The 13,011-nt window shown below is 46.4% G+C and overlaps 1 protein-coding gene across 4 annotated transcripts in view; it reads left to right on the top strand.

The window, feature by feature from the left end:
• Positions 1-1,090: 1,090 nt before the first annotated feature.
• The window catches only part of FDFT1 (farnesyl-diphosphate farnesyltransferase 1), a 35,006-nt gene continuing 23,085 nt past the window's right edge, over positions 1,091-13,011 (top strand). Inside the window, exons 1-3 of one of the 4 annotated variants that reach the window (XM_023225249.1) lie at positions 1,091-1,411; positions 7,290-7,387; positions 8,176-8,359. In XM_023225249.1, the coding sequence (XP_023081017.1) occupies positions 1,313-1,411; positions 7,290-7,387; positions 8,176-8,359 (381 nt within the window). In that variant the 5' untranslated portion in view covers positions 1,091-1,312. Of the gene's footprint in view, positions 1,412-6,875; positions 7,388-7,654; positions 7,800-7,833; positions 8,018-8,175; positions 8,360-13,011 lie in introns of those variants that run through there. The other 3 variants (XM_023225248.3, XM_023225250.1, XM_023225251.3) reach the window with 3 other exon arrangements.

Below are 13,011 nucleotides of genomic sequence, written 5' to 3'. Positions count from 1 at the left end.
GGCTGGTCTTGAACTCCTGACCTCAGGTCATCCATCCGCCTTGGCCTCCCAAAGTGCTGGGATTACAGGCGTGTGCCACCGCGCTCGGCCAGACCGGACAGGTTTTAAGAGGATTACTGGTTGCTGTGTTAAAACAGACTGCAGAATGGCTTAGGTAGCCAGTGTTTTTTTTTTTTTTTTTTTTTTTGAGACGGAGTCTTGCTCTGTTGCCCAGGCTGGAGTGTAGTGGGCGTCATCTTGGCTCACTGCAACCTCCACCTCCTGGGTTCAAGTGATTATCCTGCCTCAGCCTCCGAAGTAGCTGGGACTACAGGTGCCTGCCATCTGATACCCGGCTTTTTTGTATTTTTAGTAGAGACGCGGTTTCACCATGTTGGCCAGGATGGTCTCGATCTCTTGACCTCGTGATCCACCCGCCTCGGCCTCCCAAAGTGCTGGGATTACAGGCGTGAGCCACCGCGCCCGGCCAGGTAGCCAGTAGTTTCTACGGCTGGAGAGATCTAGGATGAGAGAAGTTTCCACCTTTCTGTTATAGGCCCTCTAAGGCTTCAGCTCCTTTTTCTAGGACTAAGCTGGATCTCAAGTAAACACTTTAGAGAGGAGGCAGCTGGAGCTCCAGGAGTGTGCGGGGCTCCCTGGGGCCGGATGGCGGTGGCGGGCAGGCGAGCGGGGCTGTGCTGGGGTGTGTGACAGTAAAGACGCCCAGCTTGGCGCGGGGCCAGCCTTTTCACGGTCTTAGGCTCTACGGGGAGCGGCTGCAGAGCTCAACCAGCTGGCAGGAGCCAACGAGGCCGGACACGTGGACGACTTACTGACCAAGCGGGGCGCACGCCGGCCGGCACTGCTCTCCAGACGCCGGACCACCGTTGGGCTCCTGCGAACCCTAACCCGGCTGCCTCACGTCGCGTCCCCACAGCTATCGCGCTCCCAGCCGGGGTAAGCTGGAGAAAACAAAGGCCCAGCTCCATAGGGCACCAATCCCGCTCGTCGGCCTCTTTCTCCGCCCCCAATGAGCTTCTAGGGTGTTGTCACGCCAGGCTCCTTCCGCCACTGATTGGCCGGCGTCTTCCTAGTGCGAGCGGCGCTAGCCAATCAGCACCCGTCAGTCCACCCCGCCAGCCCGCAGGTAGCCACGCTAGCGCCCGAGGCCCGTTGAAGTGGGCGGAGCGGCGGGCGGGGCGTCGTCGTGCTGGGCCCGCCCCCTGCCCGGCCAGCCCGGAGCCGCGCCTACTCCACAGGTCCGGCCGGCCGGTGAGAGCCTGGGGACCGCAGAGGTCAGCGCCGCGCCGGAGAGTCCGCCACCTGCGCCAGGATGGAGTTCGTGAAGTGCCTGGGTCACCCCGAAGAGTTCTACAACCTGGTGCGCTTCCGGATCGGGGGCAAGCGGAAGGTGATGCCCAAGATGGACCAGGTGGGCCGAGCATCCCTGCTTCCTGGGTCGGGGAGGCAGCGCGCGGGGACGGCATCAGGGCCTGAGCGGCCGGGCCCGGATCTAGGGCAAGGGGCGCAGCGAGCAGGGCCGACGCCTGGGCGTTCCCGTCCCCCTTACCTCGAGCCTTCCCCACGTCGGGTCCGGGTGGACGCGGCCCTCCTGGCAGGCCTGTCCCTGCCCCCGCAAGCCGCCCTGGGCCTGAGCGGCTTCTGCGTGGTTCCCGGCGGTTGCGCTCCCCGTTTCGTCCCTTCCGTGAGCATCGGCGCTGACCAGTGTTCTGACCCGAGGGTTGCACATCTGAGGCGACGTGGGTGGGTTATGTGGGAGAGGACGAGTGAGTGTTTTGGTAACAAAATGAACTATGCAGGTAACATCACATGAACACCGTTTCTGGAATGAAATCTCACTCCTCCAGTTTCACCTCCTCCTCCAGAGCTCTCCCCGCCTTGCTGCCGTCCACCGCTTCATCCTCAGCGCTGCCTGAGTTTTAAAATCGCCTGTCTACACTTCCGAGTTCTAATGAGTTATCTGTACGTCTATGGATTAGCTAGGTGGTTGGTGGAAGGTCAGAACTTGGTTTTACTTACATTTTATCTGCCTCATGCCTGTACTATTTATTAAATGAATGCATAAGAGGTGTTTTTATTTCAACAAGAAAATTATTCTATGTGCTTATTGAATGAACAGACACATTCAACCAAGTTCTTCTGGTCTGGACCAGCCTGGCTGATGGCTGTGACTTTTTTGGGCCAACAGGACGGTAGCAAATGTGACTCAGGCCGAGGCTTGATAGGTGCCTGAACATTGGAGTCTTTCTGTCAGTGTCCATGTGCTTCAGTAAACACACTAGAAAATAAATTTCTGGTTTTTGTCCCCATTAGACTACACCCTCGTTTGGTGTTATCTTTCACATGCTATCCTTAGGACAGGTACATCCTTCAGCCTATTTGTAGAATATTCAATTTTCTCCATCTTTTCTTTGCCGGTGCTACATTATTTTAATTATTTTGCTGCAGAATAACTTTTATTATTTGATAGGGCAGATGTCACTTTTTATATTTTGATGCAGGATTCATTTATTTAACAAATATTTCACCACCAATTGTATATCAGATTGTGTTTTAGGTGCTGGAGATACAACTGTGAACAAGATAGATGAAGACCTTGCTTTTATAAAACTGACTTTTTAGTAGAAGAGAGACAATTCAAAAAAACAAATGTACAGTTTTTCAGGTGGAGAAAAGCACTGCAGAGGAAGATGCTAGCAGGGCAAGGGACCTGAGTGCAGTCAGAGCCCATTTGGGTCCAGAGACTTCATTCCTCTGTCTCTTTCCTTTCTACAGAAAGAGACTATTAGAGAAAATGGTAGCATTGGTTACCTGTTGGGAGGGAAAGTGGGTGGTCATGGTGAGTAGCGAAAGACTTCACAGTATGCTGTTTTTGTACATTTTGATTTTTTTTTTAAAGTGAGACTTGAGCTATTCCTTCTAGCTCTGATAATATGGTACAGTATTATTTGTTTTGTTGTAGTCTTTCTGGGCATTATTTAAATCCCCATGAGCCGTTAAAAAAATAACTGAATTGTAATTAGCGGAAACAAATTGGAAAATACATTTCCTTTCACTTAACGTTATCTTAGTTTCTCTCTCTCCTTTTTTTTTTTTTTTTTTTTTTTTTTGACATGGAGTCTCCCATCTGTTGCCCAGGCTGGAGTGCAGTGGCGCGACCTCAGCTCGCTGCAGCCTCCGCCTCCTGGGTTCAAGCAATTCTCCTGCCTCAGCCTCCCGAGTAGCTGGGATTACATGCGCCTGCTACCATGCCCGGCTGATTTTTTGGTATTTTTAGTAGAGACGGGGTTTCACCATGTTGGTGAGGCTGGTTTTGAACTCCTGACTTCAAGTGATCTGCCTGTGGTCTCCCAAAGTGCTAGGATTACAGGTGAGAGCCACCACACCCGGCTTTTTTTTTTTTTTTTTTTTTTGAGACGGGGTCTCACTCTGTTGTCCAGGCTAGAATGCTGTGGCCTGAACGTGACTCACTGCAGTCTTGACTTCCCTGGCTCAAGCCATCCTCCCACCTCAGCTTCCTGATCCTGAGTAGCTAGGACTACAGGCACGTGCCACCAATGCCTGGCTAATTTTCAAATTTTTTTGTAGACACAATGTCTCGCTACATTGCCCAGGCTGATCTTGAACTCCTGAGCTCAAGCGATTTTCCCATGTCAGTCTCAAAGTGCTGGGATTACAGGTGTGAGCCACTGCACCCAACCAGTTTCTCTCTACAAAACTAGGGAAAAAATTTACACTTAGCAGATATTGAGGGCTGATTATTTCTATTGCAGAAGGATTTGGCTATAGAATTTCAGGGTTTAGTAAACTTGATTTATACTGCATTTTTAGGAACATATCAGTAAATCTAGGGGCATATGCTGCCTGCAAGGTGTGTGGCATCACCCAAAAGCCAAGTGATGGAAAAAGCAGGCTGTTTGTAATCAGGCAGATCTGGCTTCTATCAAATCTAAATCCTGTTATTTAGACTAGTATCTTCTCTTAAGTCTATTATTAACTCCAGTTTCTGACTCTATTAAGTTAGGTGAACAACCTTGGTAACTTAACCTCTGAGCCACAGTTACTTCATCTGTAAAATAGGGATGTATGTGTGGTCACGATTTTTTAACCACAACTTCCCAACTCTTAAGATGGTCTGAAAACGTTTTTTTGTCAATTTGGCTCAAAATCACTTGGCAGCAAAATGAAGTTGAGGCTTCATTCATCCCACTTAGTATAAATATTCAAATGTTGTGCTAAAGAAATAATTATGAGATGCTACTTCACACTGACTGGGGTTGTATATGCATTTTATTGCCTATTTTCTAAAACACTAAAAATGCTAAATTCTGCCCCAAGTCTTGCCACAAATGTTTCAGTGGACTGTAGGCCTTTGAGACCTTAAAGGGTTGAGTAAGGATAACAGGCGATGTCCACATGGTGCTTGGCATGAAGTTAGGTGCCTGATAAATGATGGTTATCAATCTGATTATGTAAATTCAGTTCTCGAGTTTGTGGTATTTTTCCCCTCCTGGAGAAACCTATTCTATTTTAAAGTGAGGAAGGCTGCATAGAGGGCCGGTAGCTGGTAGCTGTTCACTTGGGGAACTTTCAGCCTGAGGCTGGAGCCCCTTCCTGGGAGTCTGGTCTTGTCCTCCTGACCACCCCACACCCCTCCTCTAAATTCCCTCCATCCCTGTTTTCTCCCACTTGCGAGCTCTTGGGAGTGCCCTGAATCTCAGACTGCAATAGAAAACCCAGGAGGGACAGGCAGCAGTAGCCTGGGCTTTCTTTTTCCCTTAGCTCATGGGAATTAAGAGGTGGAAATTTTTAGTGAGTAGTGTTTTCCATAGTGTGCTTACTAGTTGTGTCTTCCTGTTTTGTTCTTGGTGATTTGAAGAAACTGTTGTTACAAGGTAAGGCACTGAAACAAATAGGTGACAGGAAAAAGAGCAGCAGGGGTACGAGCTGGAGGAGTAAGTGGCTTAGCTTGCTCCCTTTCAGAGTGGAGAGCCGTATGGAAAGGAGGGGTAGTGTTCTTGAAGAGTGTTGGTGTTCAAATCTAGGGGGACTGTGTCTTGGCATTGATTGAAACTCCTGGCTTAACATCAGCCCCCAAACTCTTGGTTGGACTGAACATGAGATTTGGCAGTGCAGTTAAAAATACTGCCTGCTGTAGCCTGGCAGTGGTCACGCTACGTGAAGAGCTGATCTGGAGCTCAGTCGAGAGCAGGTATTCTTGTTTCTTTCACTCTGAAATCTTGCCTCCCCATATTTTGAGAGGGAAGGAGTTGGTGAATTGTTTTAAAATACTCGATGAATGTCTTCATTTTTTTTCATCACACCTTTACCGAATATGTTTATGTGCCAGACACTGAACTTTACTAATATTATGATGCCCAGTAAATATGTTTTTACTAATAATTTTTATGGCAATAAAATGACTTTTTCAGAATTATGTGATTTAAAAGATTGACTCTTTTGGCAAAATAATATGTATTCATGATAGGAAATATACACAAATAAAAACAGCATAGTTCACTTAAACCCCCCACCAGAGCCCAGGGTTCACTGTTACCATTCTGAAGTGACTGTGGAATTTCCTAGCAGTGGATATGCCATGTTTTTTTAAGCACTCCTATTAGATATTTGTGGGTTTTTAAATTTTTTTTGAGATGGGGTCTCACTCAGTAGTATACAATATCCTAGCTCACTGTAACCTGTATCTCCTGGGCTCAAGCTATCCTCCCACCTCAGCCTCCTGAGGAGCTAGGACTACAGGTGGGCGCTACCACGCCTGGCTTTAGAAAAAAATTTTTTTTAAACTTTTTTGTGAAGATGAGGTCTCACTATGTTGCCCAGGCTGCCCTCAAATTCCTGGACTCAAGTAATTCTCCCACCTTGGCCTCCCAAAGTGCTGGGATTACAGGCGAGAGCCACCGCACCTGGCCCTGTTAGATAAATGATGCCCATCTGTCTCCTAAAAAGAACTGTTGTGAGACCGTCAGGTGAGGAGAGGGAAGTGGGGAATAGGAACCCGCTGATACTTTCGACTCCTTGTGGGCCTAAAACTGCTCTAAAAAATAGTCTATGAAAATAAATACACTACAAACAGCAACTCTTTCTGATATGCTTGCATTTAAAATAAGGCTTTTTTTCCCTTTTGGAAAAACACAGTCCTTCTTTGCTTTAGGGAAGAGTAAAGGTCAGTGCACTGCATTCCATGAATTTCGAAGGGAAAGATGAGAAGACAGGAATGGCTGGCTTTCTGGAGAATAGTAGAGGCTTAACAGGTGTCAGAGAAAAACCACAGTTTTCTCTGAAAACAGGTGTCAGAGAAAAACCATAGTTGGACAGTAGTAGTAAAACGGCAAAACACAGATTTTATTCAGAACAACGACTGCAGTAAGAGGAGACAGACCTCGGTACAGAACTGGGCTCCATTCCGAATACAAGGAAAAGTAGGAATTGATGACAGAGGAGCCGGATGTCAATCATTACCAGGAAACACAGGGGTGAGGATTCTTGCTGAAGGCAGGCCAGAGTTATCAGACATCACCTGAGGATGCGGGGGTGGGGGGGAATGTGGAACCTGATCAGGTGTCCAGGGTGATCAGATATTGAAGTTGGGGATTCTGGGCAAATCAGTTTAGCAGGATTCTTGGTGAAATTGGGCGATGCAAAGACAGACGCGTTGAGTACAAAGCCCAGGCCTTGTTGGGAAGAGGATTCAGCGGATCCTGAATAGTTTGGTGTAGGGAGACTGTCACTGGGAGGACCAGCGAGCTGCTCCGAAGTGCGCTGGGTTCCCTTAGCGGCAGGTGGGTTCCGTTGAGAAGGGCCAGACCGGGAGGAAGCAGGCGCCAGGTGCCGAAGGGGTGCGGAGCGGGAGACCGGGGGCGGGGCTGCGGGCCAGGCAGCGGCCTCCACGTGCGGGGCGGGCCCGTTCTGGGTCGGCCCAGCGCGTATTCGAGTAGAGGGCGAGCCCGTCCCGCCCCTCGTTGGGCGCTTCCCAGATCTGCTCGAGTCTATGGAGGAAAAACTCCGCGGGGTCCGCGATTCCCATGGCCGCAGCCGCCTGCGGCACCAAGGCCATGGCCCTCTTCAAGCGCACCTTGGTGCTGAGTCCCGCCGCGGCGCCCAGGGGCCCGGGCGCAGGCACCGCGCCGCGGGGCTGCTGCTTGCCTCCTGCAGCCTGGCCCTGCAAGGACTGGCCCCGGGGAGAGGGCGGCAGGCTGTGGAGCCGCCTGCCCCAGTCCCACTCCTGCTCCTCGACGTCTCCCACCGCCGTGTGTCTTGTCTGCCCGCAGGACTCGCTCAGCAGCAGCCTGAAAACTTGCTACAAGTATCTCAATCAGACCAGTCGCAGTTTCGCAGCTGTTATCCAGGCGCTGGATGGAGAAATGCGGTGAGTGATGGAGGCAGCGCCTCTGGCTTGGAGGAAAGCTTGTCCAGGGAGCTTTCGGTGGTTGGAGGCTACGTTTTGATATAGCGCTCAGCGTTGCAGCCTCGTTGCAGCCTCGTTGCTGTGGCTTTGCCCAGAACATAGCCCTGCCCTATGTGTTTACTTTAGAAAGCCCTTCCAGGCTCTTTGCCATCTAGTAGTGTCCCTTTGGGCCCAGCCTTTCAGAGAAGGGGGAGGGGTGATGTTTATTAACTTTTTTTAGTCCTGACAGCTGAACCTGTCTGTGAGCAGGTCGTGTATTTTCTCGGCTTCTCTTATCCAACTTTGCATTTCTATTTCTAGCATATTGGGTTGATTCTTTTGAAGCTATCTCTGTGCAGATTACACCCATGAACTTAACACCAGTTGCCTTTATGTATGATCGTCTTTATACTGAGAAGTTACTGTGTTTTTTGACTTTCTTTTCTATTTGCCAAATAATTAGTTCGGTCTTTTGGTCTCTATAGTTGTTCTGCATTAGTTAAATGCAAGTCACTGCTGGGAGTACTAGTGACACCCAACTAGTAGGCTTTTAATTTTTTAATAAACAAACTACAGAAGTTCATTACTCTCATGTAAGAAAGGAAAACTAATGTAAGTTTCGTTAAATATGAAAAGCTTTGGATATCCTTATAGTTCTTTAGAGTTAAGGGTGTAGATGGGTTTAGAAAATGGCCTGGCACAAGTTATTTTAAAATAAAATATCTTTGGTTGTTTGTTCCAATATATTAATAGTTTTTCCTTTTTTACAGCAACGCAGTGTGCATATTTTATCTGGTTCTCCGAGCTCTGGACACACTGGAAGATGACATGACCATCAGTGTGGAAAAGAAGGTCCCGCTGTTACACAACTTTCACTCTTTCCTTTACCAACCAGACTGGCGGTTCATGGAGAGCAAGGAGAAGGATCGCCAGGTGCTGGAGGACTTCCCAACGGTGAGTGGGGTTACGCATCTCGTCGACTGACTGTTGTGTTCATCATTGCTAATGTGCCTGTCCGCTAGCCTGCATACCTGTGGAGAAAGGTAAAATAGGCAGTCTAAGGGCAGCATCATGTGATGGTTAAGAACCCTGGTAGCCAAGACTGAAGCCAGGCTGCCTGGGTTGGAATCTCAGATCTCCCACTTACTAAACTGTTGGTTATTTGCAAAGCCTTTCTGTACCTCAGTTTCTTCGTCTATAAAATGGGGTAATAATAACACCTACCTCATGGTATTCTGAATATTCAAAGAATTAACATAGGTAATGCTCTTAGAATGTTAGTTACTGCTGTTATTATCAGTATTGGAAGTCCAGTGTTTCTTCCTGTGGGAAGATGCACTCACATTTTAGTGTTGTGAAAGATTTTCCGGCTAGCTTACAAAAACCTGCTGACTGTATAATGCAGCCTACCTGTGTGACACTGCTGGCCTCTTGACTACCCTGAGCCTGGTAGCAAGGGACTGCTGCTCAAGATGGGTAGCAGCGTGGCATAGGGGGTGGTGTCTGTTGGCAGCGAGGGTGAGGATTGAGAAGCAGGGTGAGCCTCTGTCACTTCACCTGTGATCCTGGGCAAATTCCTTACCTGCTCTGTGTCTCCATCTCCTCAATTGTAAAGTGAGAACTGAGAGGATTGAGTAATTCCACATGTATAAAGTACTTAGTGCCTGGAACAGAGTAAGTGTTCTGAAAATATTAGCTCTTTGGTCTATTTTGTTGGAGTAAAGTGGGTTATAGTGAAAATCCTAAGCTTTAAAAAGTCCCTCAAGTTTATGTGGACATCTGACTCGGTCCTACTCTCCTAGAATTCACGTGTCTTGAATCACATAAATAACTGATTCTTCCATATCTTATAAATAAAAGTTTGATTTGGCAAAGTCACATGTTCTGTAATGGCCCAAAGAAGCCCTTTTTATCCACAGTTGCCAGAGCTTTTGGAGAATATTCCTTATGTTACTGAAAGAAACCTAATCTATATCTGAGTTGGGAGGGAGCGAAGTGGACAGATGGAGAGTCCTCCGCCAAAGAACGAATCTTTGATTCTTCTGCATAATGGGACAATATTAAAAAAAAAAAAAGGAATATTTGGGGAAGACTCTTTTGGTGCAAAGGCTATTTCAGATTGCTGAGATCAGACCTTCAGTACCAAAGCCCAAAATATAGTACAACACGATACAAATGAGAAGAAAATATCTGAAGAATAATTCGAGTTTATACAGTACAATTCAAAAGAAGAAAGAAAATGTATGACGAGTAACTGGGTGAGAATTAGAGCTGTAACCCTGGGAAGGTCCTGGTGATTTGGCTCTCAAAGGACACCTGATGACCAGAGGATGGATTTCCTTTGATGGGAAATCTGTGACCATTCATTGATGGGCCTCTGAATTCTGCTGAAGCAGAGGAAGTAGTCATACCCCATTTATAATGGAAGCACATTCTCACTTAAAAACAACTAATATTATTCTAGCTGGACCTAGCCTAAAATTCCATAGTCACTTCAGAATGGTAACAGTGAACCCTGGGCTCTCGGGGGCGGGGGGGAGGTTTAAGTGAACTGTGTTGTTTTTATTTGTGTATATCTCATATCATGAATACATATTATTTTGTCAAAAGAGTCAATCTTTTAAATCAGATAATCCTGAAAAAGTCATTTTATTGCCATAAAAAAACAGCCAAATTACTTTTGACTTGAGTAGATTCATAATAATGAAAAAATTTCTGGGGCATGAGATAAATGTCTTAGGTATTACATAAGTCAAGGCAGCCCTATCCACTCAGCAAAAGTGAAAGAATATGAAAGTGTGTGAATGCTAACATGATTTTGGGGAATATCACTAGCAGATTTCCAGATGATATTCCAATATGTTTGTAAAACTTCAGTGTCTTCCTTTGTTCATACAGTGTTCCAATGGAAAAATAATGCTTAGTTCTGGAAGGTTTCAGATGTGAACACTGAACTGATCGTTTTCTCTTTTGGGTAGTAGAGTTAGAGATGCAGTCCCCTGGAAAGCAGAGCTGCCCTGGGGAGAGTAAAAGGGAGCAGAAAGCGCAAGCCAGGCCACTGCTATTTTCGCTGTTGTTAACCTTTTGTATCCTTATGAATATAAAGATGTACTAAGTTGTGTGTTTTGTGTGCATATATAATTTGAAGCTACTTGAATTATAGGTCCCTCCAGTCTGTGATTCAGCTTGAGATGGGACTGTATGGGAATTAATAGTGCCGTGTCTTCTTAAGGAATCATTTGTATATGTGCTGATGTGGCCCAGCATCTCTGAAACCAGTTGTGTGGGGCTAGACCTGCAATCAGCTTTTGGCTAAGAGGTCCCAGGATAGAACAAGTAGTGTAAAAGAGGACTGATAGCTTGGCCTCACTCACACAGTACTGCTGTGAAACTTGGGCAAGTGGAACTCCTCAATTTAGAGGGCCCCATGGGGTGAGGGGTCACGGGGCCATGGGAATGTGCTTACTCAGCTCTCGTGGGCTCTCCCACACCACGTTCTGGACATCTGGAGTTCCTTGCCCCGAATCCCTGAGCCCATGTCTGCATGCACGCAGCCTGTTTCCTAAGCTCCGTCCATCTCCTCCAAGTGGGAACGTGCCACCATGGACTGTGCCCTTGGGCCTGAGTGATGGCCCAGGGCTGTGTTGGGGAGTGTCGTAGATGGATCCTGGCACCAAGGGCTGGGATATCCTCTCAAATGAATGTGAGGTGCCTCCCCACGCTGGAGAGAGCGGGATTCAGGAAGCAGTGGAAGGGAAGAGCCTGGGATATGAGGATCAGCTGTCTGTGCCCTGTTGCCTTTTGGAATAAACCTCTGAGGGACTAAGAATTTTAAATTCAAACCCGAATCAGCCAGGTTGTTATGAAGATATGTTTGTCAAGGCAGGAGGATAGAATATATTTTATTTAACCAATTGTTAACTCGATTGATCATTTAAAAATTTTTAGCTACATGTAGTAGGCCTCCGTTTGTCCTCTTATCCCAGGCCTTGCAGAATTTAGGAATAAGCCTCAATACAGTGTTCTAACCAAGTGACCTCCATCTCGATGTACAGTAGATTGAACCTGATGCTTTATACTTTAGTGATCATTAGTTGGTACCAGTTCAAGTCAGGCTTTCTAGAACTCTCATTGTATATTAGGGGTTCGATTAGAGCACAGTCATGCATCACTTAATGAGTGGCACAGGATACATTCTGAGAAATGCATTGATAGATGATTTCATCATTTTGCGAACATCATAGAGTGTACTCACACATACCAAGATGGCATAGCTACTACACACGTAGGCTCTGCGGTACAGCCCATTGCTCCAAGGCTGCACACCTCTACAGGACAGTACTATACTGAATGCTGTAGGCAATTGGAGCACAGTGGTATTTGTGTCTTTAAACATAGAAAAGGTTTAGTAAAAATAGGGTGTTACAATCTTAAGGGACCAACATTGTATTTGCAGTCGTCGTTGACTGAAACATCATCATTATACAATACATGACCACTATCTTTCTCAGCTGGTACTAGTGGAAAGCTAGAAAGCTTAGAACCCTACCTGTAAACATAATTTAAGTAATAATACAGCCTTATTTCCTTATTTTTAAATGATAAAAGTGATAATAGCATTCACTTACTGAGCAATTTACTATGAGTTAGTTGCTAAATATATTTCATCGTTAATTTACTCTTTGTATTATTTTATCTACAACATCGTTTAACAGGGAAATTACCTAGTACATAACATACTGTTATTATCTACATTTTATGTAGATGAGGAAACTGAGGCACAGAGAAATTAAGTAGTTTGCCTAGGATTACCAGTAAAGTTAAGTGGCAGAATCAGTGGACCTGGAAGGTCTGGCTTCAGATCCCTGGTGCTTGCTTAGTCACTGGCACTGCAGTTTACTGCAGTTTACTTAGTCACTGGCATACTTTACTGCCACTTTAAAAAATGGTTGAAAACACAAAGCCAACAAACCAAAAACAGTTTAAACACAGGCAAAGGTAGACCCACCCGTGTTTTGATCACAGTACTCCTAGGGTTTGTAATCAGAGGAATTTGTATTTGTATTCCCTGCTACTCTTACCTCCTATGTAGGATTTGGCCTTTCTCCATTAGCCCTGTGGACTTGCTCTAGTACCTTCCTTCTTGTACTTGGACTCACCAGAAAGTGATCTGAGAACATAGAAAACTAGTGTGTTGTGGAACAGAGTTACCTGGAAGGGGAAAAAGCCCTCCTGGCTCAATTCACATGTCAGGGCTTATTGTTGTACCCAGGGAATATACAGAACTGGGCACTGAGTATGGAGTCAGCAAAGCCCTGTCCGTCCTCTGGGTTTCTGGGAAAAACCATAGGGCTCTTCGTTGTCACTTTCTCCTGTATATTTTTGTTTTTACTTTTGGAACTGTACAATTAGTTGTTGGAAGGATCGGTCAAGTTCAGAAGTGAAAGTGTTTTGGAGGAGTCTAAGCTCCTCCCCACTCTCATTGGCCTTTCCTCTCTAATAAATAGAACTGGTCTAGCCAAGGATCTGTGGAAGGAGCAGAGTCCTATGGAGATTCAGGGATTCTAATAACCTCTTGTTGAATCACTAGTTTGTTTCAGCCACAA

Source organism: Piliocolobus tephrosceles, chromosome 7, assembly GCF_002776525.5.
Source record: "Piliocolobus tephrosceles isolate RC106 chromosome 7, ASM277652v3, whole genome shotgun sequence".
Taxonomy (NCBI): Eukaryota; Metazoa; Chordata; class Mammalia; order Primates; family Cercopithecidae; genus Piliocolobus; species Piliocolobus tephrosceles.
Note: the sequence above shows the minus strand (reverse complement) of the source record. Positions and strands in the feature narration are given on the sequence as shown.